At 31.6% G+C, this 24,914-nt stretch overlaps 1 protein-coding gene across 1 annotated transcript; it reads left to right on the top strand.

The window, feature by feature from the left end:
- Positions 1-11,845: 11,845 nt before the first annotated feature.
- LOC139491570 (baculoviral IAP repeat-containing protein 3-like) lies at positions 11,846-23,597 on the top strand. Its single transcript, XM_071279324.1, has 8 exons — positions 11,846-13,332; positions 15,538-16,344; positions 17,537-17,575; positions 18,583-18,716; positions 20,562-20,607; positions 21,218-21,340; positions 21,942-22,169; positions 23,037-23,597. The coding sequence occupies exons 1-8, from the start codon at positions 11,979-11,981 to the stop codon at positions 23,237-23,239; spliced, it is 2,934 nt and encodes a 977-aa protein (XP_071135425.1). The 5' UTR covers positions 11,846-11,978; the 3' UTR covers positions 23,240-23,597.
- The last annotated feature ends 1,317 nt before the right edge of the window (positions 23,598-24,914 follow it).

Below are 24,914 nucleotides of genomic sequence, written 5' to 3'. Positions count from 1 at the left end.
ACCTTAATGGTGTGATTGCTTATCTTAAATTATTCACAAACACCGCTGAACAAATTTGAACAATCAATTTGAATTAATACTTTTTTTTATCAATTGCCGGTAAAACTCAATTTTGTTTTTGAAATCTATCATGTCTATGGAACACATTTTTTCTGCAGCATTTAGTGTCCCTTTTTGTTCTGCGGACTTCAACTTTCTAATCTTTTTAGTGAATCAGATATGATGTTTACAGTTTAAAGCATACATTTGAAAATAATAATTTTTTTTGGACAAAAACCGGTTTGTATAACAAGAGCCATGATCATGATTATTTACCCAATTCAAAATGCAATAACCACACATTACTTACTGATTATTTTTTCAGATAAAAATAATTTAATCTTGTCTCATGTTTGCACCTGTTGCAAGTCAAAACCTCTTGCTTTTGTTATTGCTGTATGTTGTTTTTAATTAATTTTCGTTTATCTATATATTTTGGAGCTCAGTGTGACGTCCGTTCTCGATGAACTAGTATATACTTTTACGAATTAGTCTTGTATGTAAAATCAAAACATTCAACGAAAACAGGATTCAGCAGGTTGTTATTAAATCTAAATAATAACAATTTAAAAAAACTACGAAAATTTTGACTAGCTATATGCGTCTTAAAAAACTGCTTCGAGGTTTAAATGTCGGTATTTACATACAAATTTTTATATAAGTATACATGTTGTATCAAAAGAAGAAATAAAGTATACATAATAAATCCATTCTATTTATAGAACCTATGTAGCTGGAAATTTACATCGAGAAATCTGTTTATCATTTTCACGATGACAAGATTTTAAGTATAAGAGCGTTGTCTCGTACGGTCTTATCAAAGTTGTATTAATTGTATAGAATATGATCGAATTCAATAACGCCTTTACAAATTATCAAACTAAGACTGAATTTTCAAGTAACTTTCCTTCTTATTATTGTTTTCTCTTTTAATAATGATTATGTTCTGCATATTCATAAGTAAGAGTAATTGTTTTCATTTTTTCATACCAGACATGAGTATTAATGTGCAATATATCTCACCACCCCTCAACTCTTTTCCACTGCTTTTCTACCAAAATCTATAAATTTGTTATGTGCACTTGTGTATATAACAACGTATTTGATTTCAATTGCAATTTTTCTGTATAATTGCTGAAAAATTATTACGCCAGGGTTTTTGATATGACAAACTTGATAAAACATTTACCAAATGGTGTTTACAAGGACATCATTCGTAAATATAAATCAACGAGCAAACATATTAAACGTTCAGCTGCTTCTCATCCAACCCTTTATGGTAGTATTCTATACAAAGCACGAACCTCGAATTGCTGTTTGTTTGCTTATTCTACGTAAGCTACAGGTATATGGATAGGGTTAAGATATCACGTAACATGTTTAACCTTGCCGCATGTTTGCACTTGTTCCAGGTCAGCATCTCTTGCTTTTGTTATTGTTGTATGTTGTTTTTAATTAATTTTCGTTTATTTATATATTTTAGAGCTCAGTGTGACGTCCGTTCTCGATTAACTAGTATATACTTTTGTTAAGGGGTCATCTAAAACCCGACTGCAGATATTGGATTTTTCGCTGTATAAAGGACCAATTGGTGGACGTTTTCTGCCTTTTGTTCGGGTTATTATAACATTGACAAATTCCCCGTTACATTCTAAATTTAATTTTGTTTACCGTTGAGATCACCCCCAGATTTTGGTGGGGTTCGTGTTTCTTATTCATTTTATTTCTATGTTGTTTTTTATGTACTATTGTTTGTCTGTTTGTCTGTTTTGTTTAGCCATGGCGTTGTCAGTTTCTTTTCGATTTATGAATTTGAATGCCCCTCTTGTATCTTTTGCACCTCTTTTAAATGTTACTACTTTTGCAAAAAGAACAACAGTTCACACATACCAATGGTAATAGACATGAAATAAGAATTGTCCCCATATATCTATTGGATTTAGACCATGGATTATTAAACTGTGCCATTCTCCCTCTCTGCTAAGAACTGCTCAATGAATGAGTTCAAATCATGCAAACAATTTAAACATAGCAGTACTAAGATAATTTTGATAACAATTATTCTAGAGCACAAATACCTAAAAAATAGAGATGATACAACACAGTGACTGTACACATATTTTTCTGTGAACTTACTAGATGAAAACGTCAAAGGGAGTGTACAGAAAATCTCGGACGGTGTAGAAGTCTCATATAATATTAGTTTAATGTATATATTTATCTTCAATTGCATCAAAGGCAGAAATATATAACACTATAAGATTCACAAGAAATAATGTAACAATCGATCAACATGGCTTTATTTGTAAACGTAGAAAAGAATAAATTAAATCAAATCAAAGATATTATTGTTTAAAATAAATAGTGTTTACTGAAGGCTAGTTTTATATTTTTTTTATATTGATAAAAGCTTATAATGTCGGTTATCTTTATATACATAAATAAGTACTGTGCAGACAGTGCAATGACATAAATTAGACTTTAAATATACATACAGTTTATTTATGAATCATTCTATTTTTAAATCCGATGTAAACCTTGATTGAACAGGAAATTTTCAGCGAAACGTATTTCTGTGTTGATGACCGTAAGAAAGTACAAGGACATTGTTCGTATATCTGTATTACATTACATTGAACCACAAACAATTGAACATTTCAAAGCCAAACATTTGAAATTCGAAGATGTATAAGTATTGAAACCGTTGAAGAGCTATATGTCAAAAATACCTAAAATAAAAGCCAAATTCATCTAAAGCCAATTTGTCTGAGGGATTTAAAACCTTAGTTTCTAAATAAAGAATATGTATACTTACATGTTTTGTTTTTTAATTCATTTTTTACTTCAACATGTAGTTAGATTTAGTCTCTCAATTGTTGAAAAGTCGTTCTTAGTACCGTTATTGTCTCATTTATCTACATTTAAAAAAAATGACTTGTGTATTATAATTTAATTTTTAGAATTTCTGCAAGTAGAACAAGACGCTGTGGTGTAAATTGTTGGAATTAAAAGGTAAATAGACGTCCCAAATACGCACACTTCTTAAACTTGTCGAATAAAGCAACAGCATCAAATCGGTAGACTGACACAATATGCATGAATATTATAATTACTATCAAATATGGAACGCCAACACTGTCTTGTTATGACCATTTTCTTTATATGATGTGCATTTACCTTTATATGATGTGCAATTGTCATTATATGATGTGCAAATATCCTTACATGATGTGCAAACATCCTTATATGATGTACAAACATCATTATTTGATGTGCAAACATCATTATATGATGTGCAAGCATCATTATATGATGTACAAACATCATTATATGATGTGCATGTATACTTATATGATGTGCATATATACTTATATGATGTGCATATATACTTATATGATGTGCTTATATACTTATATGATGTGCATATGTACTTATATGATGTGCGAATGTACTTATATGATGTGCAAACATTCTTATATGATGTGCAAACGTACTTATATTATGTACAACGATCCTTATATGATGTTCAACTATACTTATGTCATGTGCAAATATACTTATATGATGTGTACATATCATTATATGATGTGCAGTTACCCTTATATTATGTGCAAATATCTTTATATGATGTGGTTGTGTCATTATATTATGTGCTTGTAATCTTATATTATGTGGTTTGGTTTACTTCATTATATGATGTCGAAATGTCATTATATGATGTGCTTTCATCGTCCTTATGGTCAATGAACATGATTACGATTAGAATGATTACTGTCTACGTCATAACTGATTCCGATCTGATTCTGTAAACTATAAACCCGGCTCAAATATGTGTCCATCGCTAGCGAGAGTGCAATTAATAGGAAAAATGAGACAATGCAATTTAACAAAATCAACGTTTTAAACAGTTAAGAGGGAGATAATTTAAAGATCAATTAATACAGGAGCTAATTGGAGAAATTTGCGGCTGTGGCGAAAATATGATAAAACAAATTTTGAGGCTCTTTATAGGTTGCTATTTGGGTTTAGCAAAAGCTACGTGTTGCAGGTCGTACTTTGACCTATGAGTGTTTACTCTTACAAATTATGACTTGGATGGAGAGTTTTCTCATTGGCTCTCATACCGCATCTTCTTATTTCTATTCATTGCAAAATTCATCATTGAACTCACAGTCAGTTTTAAAAATATTTCACAACAATAGCTATAGAATTATCTACTCATGCATAATATGGCGAGATGGTTTGTTTTATAAACTGTTATTGAATAATATAAATGGTAAGATGTAGAATGTAATAATTACATTAGATGTATGTTTCATTATGATACTTTATTCTGATTGGCTAACTGCACATCACGTGTTATTCCGTAAGCAATTGTATTGCTCAATATAACTTTTCATTCATGATAACACGTGGCCCCACAATAAAGTGCACAGGTGAATTAAATAAAACAATAATAAAATTTGTATTTTCATGATAATTGCTAAAAAAATGTAATTATAAGTATTGAATGCTTCTTTTTGTAACTTCATAGGGTTGTAAAAGCGTTGACCGTGTGCACATTTTTAGTATGAAGCGCAAAATGTACTTCGGTCAACGCTTTTACACCCCAATGAAGTTACAAAAAGAAGCATTCAATTCTTAAGTGTTACTCCTCCAAAACCATACAAAGTCGGATAGATTTGTGATATGACGTATACATGTAGTGTTTTGTATTTCCTTTATTTGTCTTTGAAACAATCTTTTTTTCCTCAGAAAAAGCCAAAATATCCAAATTCGGAGACTGCATGCTTAATCCACGTACTGCCCGCGAAATGCAAAACGGTCAGGTTTGGTAATGTTCACAAATTTGTATATACAGATGGTTTATTTTCAACTTTTTTCAATGGAGATTTTTTTTTTAACGTATTGAGAAAGGTGTGTAATTGTTCTCTTGTGTTTTTTTTAGGGGAGGGGGGGGGGGGAGTCGTGAAAAGTTTATGTCTTTGGAATGATTGTTTTTTTCCCTATTTCACGGTAATAACTTGGAAAATAAATTAGAGGAATTCCCATCTTTCCTACGCCGTCCCCACCACCAATGATGAAAATGACAATAATTATAATTTACTTATTTTTAAATCTGTTCTTATAATATAAAAAAAGAAGACGTGGTATGATTTCCAATGAGACAACTCTCCACAAGAGACCAAAATGACACAGAGATTATTACTTATAGGTAACCGTAAGGCCTTCAACAATGCCCATACCGCATAGTCAGTACAAAAGGCCCCGAAATGACAATGTAAAACAATTCAAACGAGAAAACTATTTTGCTCAGAAAAGGTTTCCCTATAAATAAGTATCAAGATAAAAGGCAATAAAACAACAAAACTCATAAGAGCCAAAATTGCCCAAAATGGGACCTAAAGATTTACCATAAAATATATTCAGACACATTGCAGTATTTTTTTTAATCTGTTGTAGTTTTAAAGATAAACCTAAAATATTAAAAGTCACCGCCGTAAATCTTCACTTAGAAAAAATAAAACACAACTCTCTATATGTCAGAGACCACCAGGCCTCAGTAAACAAAAAATAAATATAGTATTTTTATTTTCATTCAGACACAAATCTAATTAAATTACAGCTATTGTGTGTCCAAGCTATGCTTACGCGGATCTGAAAACGCTCCATTTTATTTTCTGTTTAAAGACCATTGGGATTCTCGGTTTTGTCGGATTTATATACACCTTCAAAAATGTGAAGGCTGAATGTCATTGGCTTATGTAATATTTACTAGAACAGAAAGTATCAAAGGACTGAAGTACTGAACATCGGATGACCACAAGTTCTCGTTGATTGTAACACGCACTTGTCTATATTTCTATTCATTGCAAAAGACACCAATGAACTCAGAGTCAATTTTTAAAATATTTAATAACGATAGCTACAAATTTATCCTCTCTTGCATTTATAATTGTACCGGTATGGATGATTGGTTGATTAATTAATTTGTTGATTGATTGCTTTTTAACGCCACTTTCAACACTATCATGCTATATCGTGGCGGTGAGTTTATATTGATGGAAGAAGCCGAAGTCCCCGGAAAGAACCACCGACTTTCGGTAGGAAAAACTAATAATTCTATTAAATTAAGATACCTGCCACGTGTGGGATTCGAACTCACAACCTACATGTAAGTGTTGACAGACTAGATACTTGGACTACTCGCCAACCGAGCCCCCCTTCCCCAACCTCACCCCCACCAACCCCACCCGACAAAAAAAGAAATTAAAGGAGATATGGGATGACCTTCAACTCGGTGTATGACACTTGCTTGCATCTTTTTATTATGTTTTCATGCATTTATTTCACACTTACATGATTATGAATGTAAGCTTGACGTCCAGCGGAAAATTGAAATATATGTAAAAGACTACTAGTATGTGTTATGATTGCCAATGAGACAACTCTCCACAAAACACCAAATGACACAGAAATTAACAACTATAAGTTACCGTACGACCTTCAACAATGAGCAAAGCCCATACCGCATAATCAGCTATAAAAGGCCCCTTGATGACAAATGTAAAACAATTCAAACGAGAAAACTAACGACATAATTTATGTACAAAAAATGAACGAAAAACAAAAACTGGTATTTAACACATCAACAGACGACAACCCACTGAATTACAGGCTCCAGACTTGGGACAGGTGCATATTCGTACGGGAACATATTAATGTGAAATGAGTATCAACCCTGTTTTGTAATAGACCAACACCCTGAGTCGGATTTTTAACATGCTATTCACAGAAATCCATTTCACCTTACCCGGACAGATTATTCTGATAAATATGAGAAAATGAGAGAAAAAATAAAACAATAGTGTTTGTCCTGGAACAAGGAAGCACACGTCCTCCTGTCCACACTTCATGTTTACATCACGATGACCGTGAGGGCATTCCGATGTATTGTCGCAACAGAGATTTGACTTTCGACTTTGACTGGTACATGTTACCGATCGTATAAAAACGCAGACATAACCGAGTGCAAAATAGCATTCATTGTCGCTTCAAGTAATACTAATAAAAATTATTTTTTTTAGAACATATTAAATTAATTATATGAAAATGTTGCGTCGTTAGAAATTTATTTTTAAGTTATAAGTAAGTTATATCTAGGCACACATACAGGACAATTGTGTTAACGCATTCGGAAGAACATCTCAAGAACGTTTATACGGGAAAAATGAATGCCTACATAAATCCAAACTATTAGAAAATCCGAATTATTATAGAAGTGTTTTCACCATGCACTTGCACTGCACTATTATTAGAATAGTAGAATAGAATGCTATAGCATTTGGATAAAAATTATGTATACATGTAACTGTTATATATAGAATAATAGGTAGTTTCGTTTTTGATACTGACTATATCATGTTGAATATCTAGACGAGCCCGTACATCATCCATGCACGAACTTGTCTCAGAACAAATATGTCTCTGTAAGTTAACCTCACTTTCAGGTATTGTGATGTGTTTTTCTTTAAGACAAGTGCGTGTTACCATCAACGAAAATTTGTGGTCATCCGATGTTCAGTACTTCAGTCCTTTGATACTTTCTGTTCTAGTAAATATTACATAAGCCAATGATATTCAGCCTTCACATATTTGAAGGTGTATATAAATCCGACAAAACCGAGAATCCCAATGGTCTTTAAACAGAAAATAAAATGGAGCGTTTTCAGATCCGCGTAAGCATAGCTTGGACACACAATAGCTGTAATTTAATTAGATTTGTGTCTGAATGAAAATAAAAATACTATATTTATTTTTTGTTTACTGAGGCCTGGTGGTCTCTGACATATAGAGAGTTGTGTTTTATTTTTTCTAAGTGAAGATTTACGGCGTTGACTTTTAATATTTTAGGTTTATCTTTAAAACTACAATAGATTAAAAAAAATACTGCAATGTGTCTGAATATATTTTATGGTAAATTTTAAGGTCCCATTTTGGGCAATTTTGGCTCTTATGAGTTTTGTTGTTTTATTGCCTTTTATCTTGATACTTATTTATAGGGAAACCTTTTCTGAGCAAAATAGTTTTCTCGTTTGAATTGTTTTACATTGTCATTTCGGGGCCTTTTGTACTGATTATGCAGTATGGGCATTGTTGAAGGCCTTACGGTTACCTATAAGTAATAATCTCTGTGTCATTTTGGTCTCTTGTGGAGAGTTGTCTCATTGGAAATCATACCACGTCTTCTTTTCTTATATTATAAGAACAGATTTAAAAGTAAGTAAATTATAATTATTGTCATTTTCATCATTGGTGGTGGGGACGGCGTAGGAAAGATGGGAATTCCTCTAATTTATTTTCCAAGTTATTACCGTCAAATAGGGAAAAAAACAATCATTCTAAAGACATAAACTTTTCACGACCCCCCCCCCCCCCCCCTTTTCCTCTAAAAAAAACCACAAGAGAACAATTACACACACCTTTCTCAATACGTTAAAAAAATCTCCATTGAAATAAGTTGAAAATAAACAATCTGTATATACAAATATGTGAACATTACCAAACCTGACCATTTTGCATTTCGCGGGCAGTACGTGGATTAAGCATGCAGTCTCCGAATTTGGATATTTTGGCTTTTTCTGAGGAAAAAAAAGATTGTTTCAAAGACAAATAAAGAAAGTACAAAACACTACATGTATACGTCATATCACAAATCTATCCGACTTTGTATGGTTTTGGAGGAGTAACACTTAAGAATTGAATGCTTCTTTTTGTAACTTCATTGGGGTGTAAAAGCGTTGACCGAAGTACATTTTGCTAAAAATGTGCACACGGTCAACGCTTTTACAACCCTATGAAGTTACAAAAAGAAGCATTCAATACTATTAATTACATTTTTTTAGCAATTATCATGAAAATACAAATTTTATTATTGTTTTATTTAATTCACCTGTGCCCTTTATTGTGGGACCACGTGTTATCATGAATGAAAAGTTATATTGAGCAATACAATTGCTTACGGAATATCACGTGATGTGCAGTTAGCCAATCAGAATAAAGTATCATAATACATCTAATGTAATTATTACATTCTACATCTTACCATTTATATTATTCAATAACAGTTTATAAAACAAACCATCTCGCCATATTATGCATGAGTAGATAATTCTATAGCTATTGTTGTGAAATATTTTTAAAACTGACTGTGAGTTCAATGATGAATTTTGCAATGAATAGAAATAAGAAGATGCGGTATGAGAGCCAATGAGAAAACTCTCCATCCAAGTCATAATTTGTAAGAGTAAACACTCATAGGTCAAATAGATATAGGAAGATGTGGTGTGAGTGCCAATGAGACAACTCTCCATACAAATAACAATTTAAAAAGTAAACCATTATAGGTACGACCTGCAACACGTAGCTTTTGCTAAACCCAAATAGCAACCTATAAAGAGCCTCAAAATTTGTTTTATCATATTTTCGCCACAGCCGCAAATTTCTCCAATTAGCTCCTGTATTAATTGATCTTTAAATTATCTCCCTATGAACTGTTTAAAACGTTGATTTTGTTAAATTGCATTGTCTCATTTTTCCTATTAATTGCACTCTCGCTAGCGATGGACACATATTTGAGCCGGGTTTATAGTTTACAGAAGCTGATCGGAATCAGTTATGACGTAGACAGTAATCATTCTAATCGTAATCATGTTCATTGACCATAAGGACGATGAAAGCACATCATATAATGACGTTTCGACATCATATAATGAAGTAAACCAAACCACATAATATAAGATTACAAGCACATAATATAATGACACAACCACATCATATAAAGATATTTGCACATAATATAATGGTAACTGCACATCATATAATGATATGTACACATCATATAATGATATGTACACATCATATAAGTATATTTGCACGTGACATAAGTATAGTTGCACATCATATAAGGATCGTTGTACATAATATAAGACACGTTTGCACATCGTATAAGAATGTTTGCACATCATATAAGTACATTCGTACATCATATAAGTACATATGCACATCATATAAGTATATTTGCACATCATATAAGTATATAAGCACATCATATAAGTATATATGCACATCATATAAGTATACATGCACATCATATAATGATGTTTGTACATCATATAATGATGCTTGCACATCATATAATGATGTTTGCACATCAAATAATGATGTTTGAACATCATATAAGGATGTTTGCACATCATGTAAGGATATTTGCACATCATATAATGACAATTGCACATCATATAAAGGTAAATGCACATCATATAAAGAAAATGGTCATAACAAGACAGTGTTGGCGTTCCATAATCAAACAATATTTGATTTTATATACACAAGTCATTTTTTTTTATCTTTATTTGTCTGTTTGGTGTTGAGTTATTTTGCTCAATCTGTTTCATACACTGTTGTTTGTCTGTCTGATTTTTTCTTTTGGCAATGACGTTTTGCCACTTAGGTGGTTTAGTTATTTCCTTGTTATCTTCTCCACGTTGTTCGTTGTTCTATTTGAGTAATATTCAGAACACAAACTTTTAAGTGTATGTTTTATGTGGGTTTTAATATAATTTGTTTCATCACTCTTAATCTGTAGCCACGAACATGATGTTTCAATGTAAACATTATCGACGTAAAATCAATTTATAAATATCACGGATTTCCGTCGTGTTTAAATACCTGCTGATACCAAATTGAAACCTTTTGTACATGAATATAAGCAATATAATTAAATTGCTCGTATATTTCTAAAATTCCCAATGATTCTACCGCATGATTAATATAGTACAATATATACATATATATTAAAAGTAAGCAACACACCTTATGTAAATGTTAAGTGGTCCGTTCTTTTGCGTTGGAAATTTCCAAATTATGACATTGTACTTTGTTAAATAAACTTCTGACACACATGGTAAAACATGAGACTTGCAATCAATAACAGCTATAAAAAACGTTATTATAGGTTTGTCCTATGCAGTTATACACCTTATTTTTTTCTTCCCTAAAATAAATTGTGTAAATGTCCTTTAACATTTCAGTGCTTGACTTTCAACAATTGAGAGACTAAAATCCTGCTACATTTTGGTAAAAGGTTTTTAAAGAAAGTCAGTTAAAAACTGTGCTCCCAAACGAATGCCCCAAAAAGCAAGTAAAATTTACAGAAAAAACCATTTACCATAATTGTCACCACACTAGCTATACACATCAAAACGCACACAAAAAGATTTAAAAAGTATGCATGCACATATTTAAAGGATAAACATTGATAAATAATACACAACATTTTCAAGTAAAGTATGCATACTACCTCAACACGAACTTGTGAAAGTTTACGTATTTGATATACTTAAAATTAGAATATCACGTTAGCGAAATACAAATGTCAAATTGGTTTACACGAAATCGATATTGAAAGTTTCAAAGTATGACAGATAGGTGTCAAGTAAAAACGTCCTTCCTTATTTTCAGAAAAAATACATGTAATATTATATGCATGACAATTGCATCGTACTTACTTATTGTTATGTTATTATGAATACAACATTTAAAAGACATCACTAAACATAAGTTGTATAATATGATAAGAAGTTTAAAGATATCGAAAATTCCATTATCTATTTAAAATAGAACTGGATTTTTATATTTATAAATAAGTTACTTAATTTGAATAGAGAAGATTAAAGGTATCTGTCAAACTGTGACACAATCTGATAGATAGCAGTCATATGAATTATTGCGGCTATTTTGTAAACTGGAGTGTTGTTATACTTACCATTAGACACACACAAACTAATTGATTTATCCGAAGCTAAGCAAGTTTGACTTTGCAAAATTATCGAGGAAAACAATACATCAGACATAAATCAATCGATATACATGTAGTCATGCACAAAACAACGTGGCATGATTTGTATAGACCGAGTTGTCGTTCAGTATTATCAGAACGCTGTTGTTTTGAAAACATACATCGTGTGATCTTAAAATTTGGAAATAATGTCCATAGTTCAACAAAATATGTGAATTATATTCAAAATGAAAATATCTGTCACGACAAAGAACTAACTTTTGTTTGGAAATCAATAGATAAAAATATAAACAAAGAGGAGTATGCTTTATTCTTTCAACAAATTTCACACGATCTGCATATGTTTATAGTAAAATTTTCAGAATTTAACAAATTTAATTATGAGAGGACAAACCGTCAGACAATTATAAATGGTTTTGGAACTACCGTATGTTTTAATTATCGAATGTCGTATTGGACAAATTCCAACCCTACAAAGAAGCAACATAAAGATGCCATCGAGGTTGTGAAAATATTTTGCTATAACAGCCAGCACGTTATATATATCCTCACCTGTTACCGTAAAAGTGATTGTCAAATTGTATGTCAAATACATTCATTATTTCGCGATCGTTTAATTAGAATTTTAAATGAGATATTCAGATCTTTTGGATATAATTTTGATGATAAAGCCAGATATGTCACTGATTCATTCATTTACAGACTGTTTAGTTTGAAAGGCACATATACGTTTGTGCTTCCGCTTCTTCTTCTTGGAAATACAAATGTGGGTTTATTCCCATTATTACTGCCTCCAGGTAAGACCAATGTAAACCGTGATTTAGTGATTAAAGATACTTGCAATATTAGACAAACAACTAAACCTTCCAGTTCACATAGCCCTTTAATTTTTACGTTCTCTTTGATTTGTGTTTTGGCGTATGAAAGCTTAAGACGAAATGATAATATTAATAGGACAAAAGAAATATCGGAGAAATTATTTTCACTCTTATACAAAAAATCATCAATTTCGAAGATACAGAAGGATCGACGTATCCTCGAGTCTTTACGCGAACTTAAAACTTTAAAAGTGTGCCAAGATATAACTGCCTATCCAGTTAGTCGATTGTCACTGACTCATATTCTAGATAAAGAAAGTTTGGGATCTTTGTCTGAAGGCAGAATGAATAATGAACTAATGCGCCTTTCAACATTATCCAATTTTCCAGTACATGAAATAAGTCTTATAAGATTGGCGGAAAACGGATTTTTTTTCGAAGGAAATGGAGATGAGCTAGTTTGTTATTCATGTGGACTTCGCTTGAAAGGTTGGAGGGCTGATAGCAACCCAGCAGATATTCATCTAAAGTATTCTCCAAACTGCCAACATATTCTAGAAAAGAAATCAGATCCAGTGGAACTATCAGAAAGCAGAAATTCAATTGCAACTGATGGTTTGTGTATTTTTTCATGATAAAAATTCACCTTCAAGGGGGTGTTCAACACATACATAAAATAGATAAGCTCGTCTAATATTTATAATGTTTTGACAAAATATTTACTTTGACCTGTTTACAAAAATATAAAAAATTTGAACAGCGCAATTTACAGGACTAATTTGGTTGGCTACATTGCAGTTTGACAAAAAAATAATTTTGATCGTTGAAAAGCTTGAATTCTCCTTACTAATCGCTCAGCTGATTTTTAAGTGTTATCTCCATTAGGTGTTATGTGCACCCTTACAAGTAGGAATACTTTGTTTTAGCTGCTTCATGATCATTCAGGACAGATGTATACATATATCGATATACTGAACTTGTCTATGCATGATATATCGATCTGCATTATAATCTTTTAGATTTTATTACTCATATCTGTATATAATTATTCAATTAGGCGTGGATCAACATTTTATATTTAACTAGATAATTTGTTTTTAAGTAATTGGTTAAAACACCTGTTTTTCACTTTCAATTTTTTATAAATTGCATGGTTTTTTTTTTAATTATTAGTAAAAAAATGGTGAAGAAAATTTATCTACTTGAAGGCAAAAACCAGAACCATTAGACATACTTCATTTCTATAATAAATGAAGAAAACAAACACACAATTTCGTAGAAAACTAACGAACGATTGTAACTTGTACAACTTTCCGTCAGTCCGGGTTCTTCCGACTTGGCCTTATTAAATGTATCTATGGACTATAGAGAAGTTATGTTTATATGATACCTTCAGAAAGACGCATTTCTGTTTAATTGTATAGCTAAATAAGCTAATACTGCTTTTTTTTTTTAACTATTTAAGGTGAATAGATTGGGATGCTAGGAAATATGTGCATTAGTTTTCTCGTTTGAATTGTTTTACATTGTCTTATCGGGCCTTTTATAGCTGACTATGCGGTATGGGCTCTGCTCATTGTTGAGGGCCGTACGGTGACCTATAGTTGTTAATGTCTGTGTCATTTTGGTCTTTTTTGGATAGTTGTCCTATTGGCAATTATACCTCATCTTCTTTTTTATATGTACATTAGAGAAAGCTTTTTTTTTTAGCTGGGACAATTTTATATTTATAACAAACATATTTTATCAACATTTGTTTTAATAAAAGAGGCAACTGCATTATCAATATTTAAGGTTTTTGCTACCGTTTTTATTATTGTAGTATCATTGAAAATTGTCTAAATATTTGACTTTAGATAACCAAGAAACTTATTTATCATGATTATTGATGCAAACTGTCAGTTTTATAATCTAATGACATGATATCAAATCCTCAAATATATTTGAAATTCCTTTTCCGACAAAAAATAGAAAAGTTCTGTTTCATCAAGGGACAAAACTGAGACACATTCTACTTTATAACTTAAATATTCAGTATAAATATAAAGCATGTAATTGAAGATTTTCTTATCTGGAGATTTTTTCATCTGGAGATTTTTTATTTGGTAACAACTTTAGATAGTTTTGTTGGTATTAAAAGTATCTGAGGCTCTTTGAACGACAGTTTTATTTTTGTAATCGTGTCACCAATAATGCAATACTTCTTTTGTTATATTTTTTTGCACAGTCAGGCACTTAAAATGTTTACAAGTTTTAAAGGACAATACTTCAATTGCAAGAAAAAAGAATAAGATCACAATTGTCATTTTTAATAAAAGGTTTTTGATCAGGTATATTGCAAGGCTGAATGCTCAACCATATTCAACTTATCCAAATATTTATGTACTTGTCCTAATAAAGGGACATTGACAATGGCTGACAACTATTTTCATTGATTTTTCGAAAAATGTCAATTGTAAATCGTGGATAGTATTTGGTGACAGGAAACATATGGTATGGCCACATTTTGGGACCTGAAATTTGAAAATAAAACAGTAAAATAATCAAAAAAGAATTTTTCAGATGTCCATAAAATACAAGTCTCTCAAAAATTTCTCTTTTTGAATTTCATCTTATATATTTGCATTAAGCAGTTTAAGGATGCAAAACTGTTGCTTTCAAGCAAGGCAAAACTGCAAAAGAAATCTTATGACTTTTTTTTACAAATGTTTTATCCTTACTTTAAATTTAAAGACTTGAGGATTGTTAAACAGCTGTGTTAACTTTTTATCTCCTATTATTATACTTAAATTGAAATCTGACAATGAACATTTTCTTCAGGCAGAACAGAAGGCAGTCATGCAGATGTATCTAATGCGGATATTACATGTGAGAAAATCACGTGTACCGATGTAAGACATGAAGATAGCTTCAATAGTTTGTTAATCGCTACGTCCAAAAATGCACGATTTCCGTCGAGTATGGAGGGTAGAGTATCGAACAATTGCGCTTCAACCAATTTTAGTCAACAGTCAAAAAGATCAATTTCAAATATGACAAATCATGTGTCATCTTCGAAGTCAGAAATGGGAGGCCAATTCGGAGATCATCAATATCCAAGCTCAAATGACTCAGTAAATTATTTTGCTGATCGATTTCGACTTTCTGATAGTGGTCATGGAAGGCAAGATACCTTGTTATGCAATCCATGTTCTGACTCTATTTCAAGCAATATGCCTCAATTATTCAAAGGTTCAATAAATGGTAGGACACCAACTAGAACATCTTTTTTAGAGCGGCAGTTATCAGTGGACGGTGAGCAAAATTTCAGTCACAATCCCCTAATGTCTGAAGAACAGATACTACTTTCTAGAGATAACAGTCATTACCAAGATACAGAACTATATTTACCATCTCCACCGATATTACAGAGATTACCAGACACGTTTGAACAGAATATACCATACACATGTTCTGACGAAAAACTAAGTACAGATTCCATCGCACACCGTGCGGCAAGACCATCACCATTGAAATACCCTAATTATGAGTCATTACAGAGCAGAAAAGATACGTATTTTGATTGGCCAGCGAATAAAAGTTCCTTACATCCCTTTGACCTCTCTGAGTGTGGTTTATTTTTCACTCGTAAGTTTATAAGTTTTCATTTGTTTGGAATGTTCAAATTTAAATTCGTAGAAACTTCAAAGGCGAATATTTGAAGATTATTGCTCTTTTCTTTTACTGATGAGTGTTATTGCGTTGTTACCGACATCTTTTGCCGAGGATATGAAGAACAGGGACCTAAGAATAGCCCAATTCATCTAAAGTAATCTCTTCAAGGAATTCTAATCTCAGTTTCTTTATTATTTCTGTAAAAAGTAAAATAACAAATACACAGAACACCAAGGGGTATTCAAAACCAAGAGACCTTTTAAAAAATTAAATTAAAATAAAAGCTGACATACATCAAACGAATGGGAAACAACTGTTCAAACTTGTCTTAGGGAAGTGGAACCTTAGTGTCTTTTTAATAATTTCTTGAGTTGATGATACACCCGGTTACTAACAGTTTACCAGTATTGATATCGAACCAGGTACTAGTACATTAAAACCACACTTTATTTATTTCGTGCATTACAAATGTTTTCTGAATCAATATTTTAAGGAACGATCAAACACTAGAATTGGCTGGTCTAGTTGTATAAGAAATCTCAACATGAATGGCTATATGACAAAAAAGGGACAAAACCGAGCTTATTTCATCGAAGGTCATGAGCGAGTTGAAACCAATTCATCGAACTTCAATTTTGCTTTAGGGACCTAGACCCTTTTTTCATATTACGTTTTTTAATTATCAGCTCAAAATGTACGAAACAATTGTATTGGATCATGTGGTCAGTTCTGGTAGGACTGATAACTAAATTGATGATTTTTTTTTCAATAATTAAACAAACTGCATCGGCAATTCAATTACTTTAATTTAGTTTCAATCGAAAATATCGTGGGGGCTATTTAATTGTGTATAGAAACTTCAATGGCGCATGCTCTAATCTTTTCTATATTTACTAGTATGACGGTTATTAAAATTAATGTTGGATCTGGAAGGAGCCTTTTGGGGCACTCAATTTTACATGGTGTTTGTATTAGATTCTTTTGGAACTATGTATTCTGAGAAGTGTTTTGTCGTCTGTTGTTTGTCGTTATATTAATGAATATATTGGCAATTGTTTTCTTTTCTACATTTGCCTAATTGTTATTCCCATGTCGGTATTATATTAATTATTATCATTTTGATCATTGACCACTTTGCAACAATTTTACTTGTTCTCCTTTGCAGATTTTGAAGACTGTGTTAGATGTTTTCAGTGTGGTATTGGTAAGTTTTAGAAAACAAAACAAATAAACACTCCTCCCGTACCCCCCCCCCAAAAAAAAAAACCCAACAGAAACAAAAGAAATATTTTTGATTTACTGAACACACAGAGTCATACGGAATATAGTATAATTTTATATTGATTTTTTCAATGGACACATGATGCTGGTAACAGATTATTCTACAAAAATTGATCAACAAACATTAACACAGATTAAATTCATGAAAAATATCTCGAATTCAAGTGAATAACAACGTTTAGCTGAAAGACAATTTAATACCGAGTTGTGTAAAACTAATTCACTTGTACGACACGTGCATAACAATTTTGTTTTATTGTTTACAGCTGCGAATAAACTATTGATAGAAATACTCATCAACTATTTCCGAACTTCTAAATTATCAGAAAATTTTGATCTTGAGTCTCCATTATACGTGTCTTTATTAATAAGAAACTTTAGTTTAATGATTCACTGTCAGTTACTTCCCTAAGAGTACATATTGGTATTTATCCATTTTATATTTTGCGTTTTCTTAGGGGTGTTTATATAGATCATGAGCATGGCGAACAGCACAGACGAAGATAACAGATAATGTTTAAGATAAAATGTTATCATAGTATTACTGAGGAGCTTTAAAGCTTCTGTTAAAAAATATATTGTTAAATAGATTTTAACCATAGAATAATATACAACAGTGCGCACATTGATTTACAAGGAGACAATTTAATTTAGCTCTATCCATATAAAAACAAACAATTGATTCAATTTTAAGAATGGCAAGTATTAATTTTTTGAATACTTTTTGAAAAATCTACATTATTTTATGGAATGCATCGTAATTGACCCTGAAGTAAAGTGAGTCACTGGTTGAATATGAAGGATATATATTCTAGAAATATCTTAAGTACTAGAAAGCTAAAGCATATTTAAGACAACCAACTCTTGTAAAATGTTCATTGTTGTATTTGATTTGTGTTTGATTATACAATGTTAAAATACTAACTGAAGGTTTGAGAAACTGGGAAGAAGATGACAATCCATGGGTTGAACATGCACGGTGGTCCCGCAAATGTCAGTATTTAATCAGAAGGAAAGGACAAGAATTCATTGACAACGTAGTACAATTGTTGGGATTAGAAACAGTAAGTTTTCCTTGCCCTTTAGGTTAATTTTTGTCTGTTTAAACTCGTAAAATTTGACAAAAATGTAATGATGCGAAATACTTGAGAGGAACAACGTAGCTAGATGAGCAGTTGAAATCATCTAAAAATAATCTTTCTATTTGCTGAAACAAATGACCAAAAATACCTTATTTATTATCATCTTCGCTAGCCAATGGTTACGATTAAGTTACATCCTCGCCAACCCTTGTAGGTGTAGGAAACACTTTTAATTATACTGCTGCGCCTTATGCCGGTATACAAAAGTCACGCCCATTCTGAACACATCATTCTTAAACAATTGCAGCACTTGAACTCTTTTCAATGTGGAGATGTAAAAGTCTTGAGTCAAGTGTGTACAAAAGCAGGGACCGAAACTAGACTTTTTTCAAGATTTACTCGCGTCCGACGTACTAAGTTTTTGGCCTGGTACCTTTGATAACTATTTACTCGATAAACCTACCCAGATAGTTGTAATTAGTTGATTTGAATTTTGGAAATTGTAACTACATGCCCGGGTAAATACTTATTTCACAAGCAACCACGTGGCAATTATTTATTTACATTTTCTGTATTAACACGTGATCGCCATTAAAGCGACTTTTTATAGGATGCAGCAAGTTACAACTACGACCGATGAAAATCATTGCCTCGTGGATTCAAAATTCTACTTTAGTCCGCAAAGGGTTGACGAAGGAGGACTAAATCGCAACCCGTGTCTAGGAAAGTTTACTTCTCTTAAGTTGAATAACAAAAGGTTACCAATTACCAAAAACCTGATGCAATATTTCATTGGAACCAAACAGTTATAAGCGGATAAGATAATTTAGCGACATGTAAGAAGTTTATGGTTATAAAACCAAATATATTGTTCATAACCTTCAATACCCTTTTTATTGAAAAAATCCTTTACCCTTTTCCAATATATTTTCTGGTATTCACCTTGCTAAACAACACTTGACATACAAATGAGGAGGTATTGTATAATTGACAAAGAAACAACTATCCACTAAAGCTAAAATACTGTAGAGGTAAGCAATTTTAGACAAAAGTTCGGCCTTCAACGATTAAACGACAACCACTGAAGAACAATAGGCTCGTGACTCTGGACAGACACGCAAAGAATGTGCGACAGAATTAATCATATTTGAAGGCCTACTTAGTAATATTTTCATTCAATTTAGTTCTTTCCCAGAGTAGATCAGCCCATCTTCGCTAGCCAAGGGTTACGATCCACTCCCGCTCTCTTCACCCTTGGCAGATTGAGCTAACATTTGTGATATCAATGTTGCGCCATCTATCGGAAGATTAAAGTCACGCCCATTCCGAATACATTATTCTTGACCAATGGTAGCACTTGAACTCTTCAATTTGGAGGTAAAACACTGTAGCGTCTAGATTCTACACACTTGGTAAAGCCGGAAACGAAAATATACGTCAACATTCATGCATTTGTGCATGAAACATACACATGAACTTCTATTAGTTGATTAAAACATTCCAGTTGTCACTAAATATAGTCGTATGTTAAGTGATGTAAAAACTAGTTGCGCAATAAACACGTGGCAAATGTTTACAAACATTTTCTACATCTACACGTGATCATTTTATAGGCGCTTCTTGATTGGATGCAGCGAGTTTCTACTGCAACCAATAAAAATCCTTACCTTGTGTCTCCGAAATTTTATCTCAATCCGCCAAGGGTGAAGAGAGCGGGAGTGGATCGTAACCCTTGGCAAGCGAAGATGAGATCAGCCATGTAATATACTTTAATAGCATTATAAGTTGTGTATGTCAATTACAACATATGCACTTGTTTTATTTAAGGATGAAGCAATTGCACAAAGTTTAGCACCTCAACTTAACCTAGCAGGTAATTTAACATGTGTTTGAATGTGTCTTACCGCCGCTCTTAATGACTGTATTGGAGGATATAACCAGTAGCTCGTGTTAAGGTGTGCATTATGTACTCCAATGTACCCCAATCGATTTCATCAATTCCCACGAAAATGACAAAGGTTTCGTCGAAAAAGATAAAAACGGATCCTTACAGTGGTATAAGAGGATTATCAGATTTATCAAATACAAATTGTTGAATTATCGATTTTTTTATAAACTTAAGCCGTCTACTGAGATCACCGACAAACACGCGTTGGTAACATTTCTGAAACAATGGATGTTTGCAAAATCATTAGAAATATATACATGTATTGTTTCATTGGTCATTTATACTGTATATTGACAAGAAATTCGAATAAATTAATTGATACCATAAACAAACCAAACATTGCAACTTAATTATTGGATTGAAATAATGTAATGACAAATAAAAACAACAACCACCATCAAAAAATGATTATCATAATTATTATGATAATACTTTCATGGATTGTCCATACGTTTCACAAACATTATCCTTATTCGATTTTAAATGGTAGTGGTAGCAACAAAACAGTTATTTCATGTGCATGCATCAATTATAGAATTTACAACTCCTAGAAGAAATCCACTCGAGCACAAAGCTGCCATATATGTTTTGTCTGAAAGAATATTCGATAACAGAGAAATTGTTCAGGAATGCATGACTTCACTACTAGAAACACATGGTAAGTTTCCTGATATTCAAACATTTGCTTTTTAGTTTTACAAGATAATTTATTTCAATTTAAAATATGTTTTATAGACAACAGTTTGTTGATGATTATGATCAATTTAAATGTCTGATGATTTTTGGCATTATTGATCAGACTTTAGAATGATGTGTTTATAGTTAGAAGTAAACATTCTCAAGTTCAATAAATTCATTTGCTTATGTTTAGAATTTAAAAAAAAAGTAGTGGGATAAACACATGGGAATAACTTTTATCTTGTTTAATTAAACTATGTTTTTCAAGTATTTCGTGACGGCATATCCTTTTTTTGAGTCATCCTGTGATCATAAGAAGCACTGAAAAAACATATATTTATCGTCATAATGCATTTGTTTGGTAACTTGTTAAGGGATTTCCGTCTTAAAATTTCCTTAGAATGCAGTATTGTTTTTTTCTTTTTGAAAATTAATTAGCCAGCATTGGTTTCAATATAATTCCACGAACGATCATCAAAATTATAAATGTATTACACTCAAAATACATATGCGTATTTTCTTTAGCGTGACGAATAATTAGTAACCGCTTTAAGTACATGATTTACTGAATTATTTTTTAGATTGGCATTCTATTACGACAGACATTTTGGTTACTTCCATTCTTGAAAAAAATGAAACTATCCCTTCTGGAAGTAGTAGCGGTCCAGATATTGCTTCAGACAAAGTTAACAATTCATGGAATGGTGTCTACGAAAACGACGAAAATGGTTTACTAGATAAACCAGAGATAACATTACCAACTAAAGATTTTAAACCAATAGACAAAGATATTGAGAGAAAGAGTAAAGGTATGTATATAATTTATCAATGTTTTACCTGACATTTAATTCATGGTTTGATATTGTTTATCAATAGTTATTTACCATTATATTAAGACAAAAAGATGTGACTTGATTGCCAATGAAACATATATCTGTTAGAGACCAACATAACGTAGGAAATATAGAATGTAGCAACTAAAATGTAAAAAAAAAAATTACTATAGAGACGTAAATATTTGCTACCTTTAATAATTAGTAATAAATACTTACGTATCATACAATATGCAAAAGTATGCTTCATTTGATTCGAGTGTCACTGAAAAGTCTCGTGTAACAAAAACGCGCGTCTGGCGTAAAACATTTCGGTTCTGGTCTCTATAATAAGTCTATTTTATGGACAATGGCACATATTATTCAAATTGTAATATACATGTATACTGTTTAACATCAAATTTCGACAAAGAGATTAAACGTAATTATCGGTAATTCGTATATTTTCCCTTTGATCTTACTGCCTAATATTTTCGAGTATCAACGTACTGGCTGTATCACTGAAAATATTAGGCAATACATTTTGTGACGTCATAATTACCAATAAACTGAATAATAGGAAGTTTCGTTTTTGATACTGACTATATCATGTGGAATATCTTAACTCGCCTAACGGGTTAAGATATTCCACATGATATAGTCAGTATCAAAAACGAAACTACCTATTATTCTATATATATTTCATAGTCCATTAGTAGGAGATTTCCAGTAAATTAGACACAATAATGTAGGTATGTTAGTTGTGGGAAAATGTACTTGAAACTCAGAAAATCTCATATACATGTACAAAATGTCTGACACAAAATAAAAACCTTTGATCATTTCAAATCTCTTATATTAAAGCTGATGATGATCCTGAAACACTTCAAAAGGAGAATGAAGAACTGGAAGATTTATACACGTGCAAAATGTGTTTGGACGAGAAGGTTGGGGTAACCTTTCTACCGTGCGGACATTTAGTTACCTGTAAATCGTGTTCTCCAAAACTACGGAAATGCCCTCTCTGCCGAAAATTCATCCGTAGTACAATCACAACTAAGATATAGTGCAAATGACACTATCGTGTAGTACATTTTGAAGAAAGCTGTCAGCAATATCATAATACTGGTATTACTTTGATACGTCATTAATGTATTATTAATAGTTGATTTCAGGTTTGATTATACTATAAACATGATAAATGAAAAAGAAAAACTAATATTTTTATGTCTCTGTTATTATGTACATATTATTGTTGTTTCTTTACGTTTGCATTTTAACATTGTATATTTATTTGCTTTTATGGTAATATTGTTCTCATATTCAATTGATAACATACATGGATATGAATACTGCATGAGTGATGTTAGTATTTTATTAAAAAAAAATTAAAATGTTTACTATTAAACTAAGAAAAAATGTAATGTGTTACAATCGTGAAGCCATTAGTTGCTTAAGAGTAAGGTTTAACGTTAAAGTTAAAAAAAAACAAAAAAAAAACAACTAGATACACTATTGGAACATCGATTTTGTTTTCATGGCAGTTTAAGCAATACTATAAATGATATCAGAAAGCTATCATAATATACATAAGACGTTTGTATAAATAGTTTATGGCAATACGTTTGTATATGTTAAATTTTCGATATGATAAAAAAAATCTACTGAATAAGGTCATGCAATAGAGGCGCCCTTTCTAAGTCAAGAACTATCAAACCAAATCATTTGAAATCCAATGATCTATAAGACTAAAACACATAATAATTCCTAATTGATCAGCAAATCATCATCAAGATAGTTTTGATATAAATAATACTTGGAACAAAGCACTGATTGTTATATCCTTTTTCTATTGTAAAATATTTAAGATTTTGTAATTGTTGTTTGCATAACTGTTTCGTGCTTTCACCATTTATGAAAATAACATGATCTTGTTGTCATATAACAGATTTTCAAGGCTTTCTGCTAAAAACAATAAATTCAAACTATTTTCGACAATACAGAGCTTTGCATACATCATGGACACCCGTTTATTATTATAAATATGTTTTGCCGTTAAGTTGTTCAATGGCTATTTGTGTCGTTTACCTACCCTCATTTACGTTGACACATTCTTAATCTATTCATAGAAAAGTTGTAAAAGTTCATATACCAAGTCAGAATTATGACAGTTGTTATCCATCTATTTAATGTATTTGAGCCTTTTATTTTGCCATATGATTAAGAACGTTCCTTTTTAAATTTTCCTCGGAGTTAAACATCCAATGGCTGCGATTGGTCTAATTTTTAGCTGTGCATATCGATAACCGAACACAGTAGTAGAAAACCTGAGGTTTACACATAGATGTGTTTATTTCTCAACGATACTTCTAAAAAGAACAATGACTTTATTTTACAAATATCAAAAAGCATTATATTGAGCATGTTAAGTGAAGAAAAATATTGTTCACAGATAATTAAACTACCAACACAACTAACAGACGAATAGGAAAGTAGAACAAACATATCTTTTAATGTGTCCGATAATTGCATATTGTTCAGGTAAAACTCTCACGAATTGTTAACACCATAAGTCCTAGCTGTGTAATTTTCTGCTACCCAAAGCAGAGCTTATGTTTAAATAAGCAAGAATTTCACCACAACATTTGCTCGCAATATACTCAAAAGTTAACAAAATATAACACCACCTTACATATACATTTATGTTTTGCACTTAACCATGCCAAACCAAATGCTTCAGTA

The sequence above is a fragment of the Mytilus edulis genome, chromosome 10 (genome assembly GCF_963676685.1).
Source record: "Mytilus edulis chromosome 10, xbMytEdul2.2, whole genome shotgun sequence".
In the NCBI taxonomy this organism is placed as follows: domain Eukaryota; kingdom Metazoa; phylum Mollusca; class Bivalvia; order Mytilida; family Mytilidae; genus Mytilus; species Mytilus edulis.
Note: the sequence above shows the minus strand (reverse complement) of the source record. Positions and strands in the feature narration are given on the sequence as shown.

Coding starts and splice junctions, on each gene's coding strand:
- LOC139491570 (XM_071279324.1), top strand. CDS start 11,979: ATGCACAAAACAACGTGGCATGATTTGTATAGACCGAGTTGTCGTTCA. Junction 16,345..17,536: donor GTGTGGTTTATTTTTCACTC/GTAAGTTTATAA, acceptor TCTCCTTTGCAG/ATTTTGAAGACTGTGTTAGA. Junction 18,717..20,561: donor AATTGTTGGGATTAGAAACA/GTAAGTTTTCCT, acceptor GTTTTATTTAAG/GATGAAGCAATTGCACAAAG.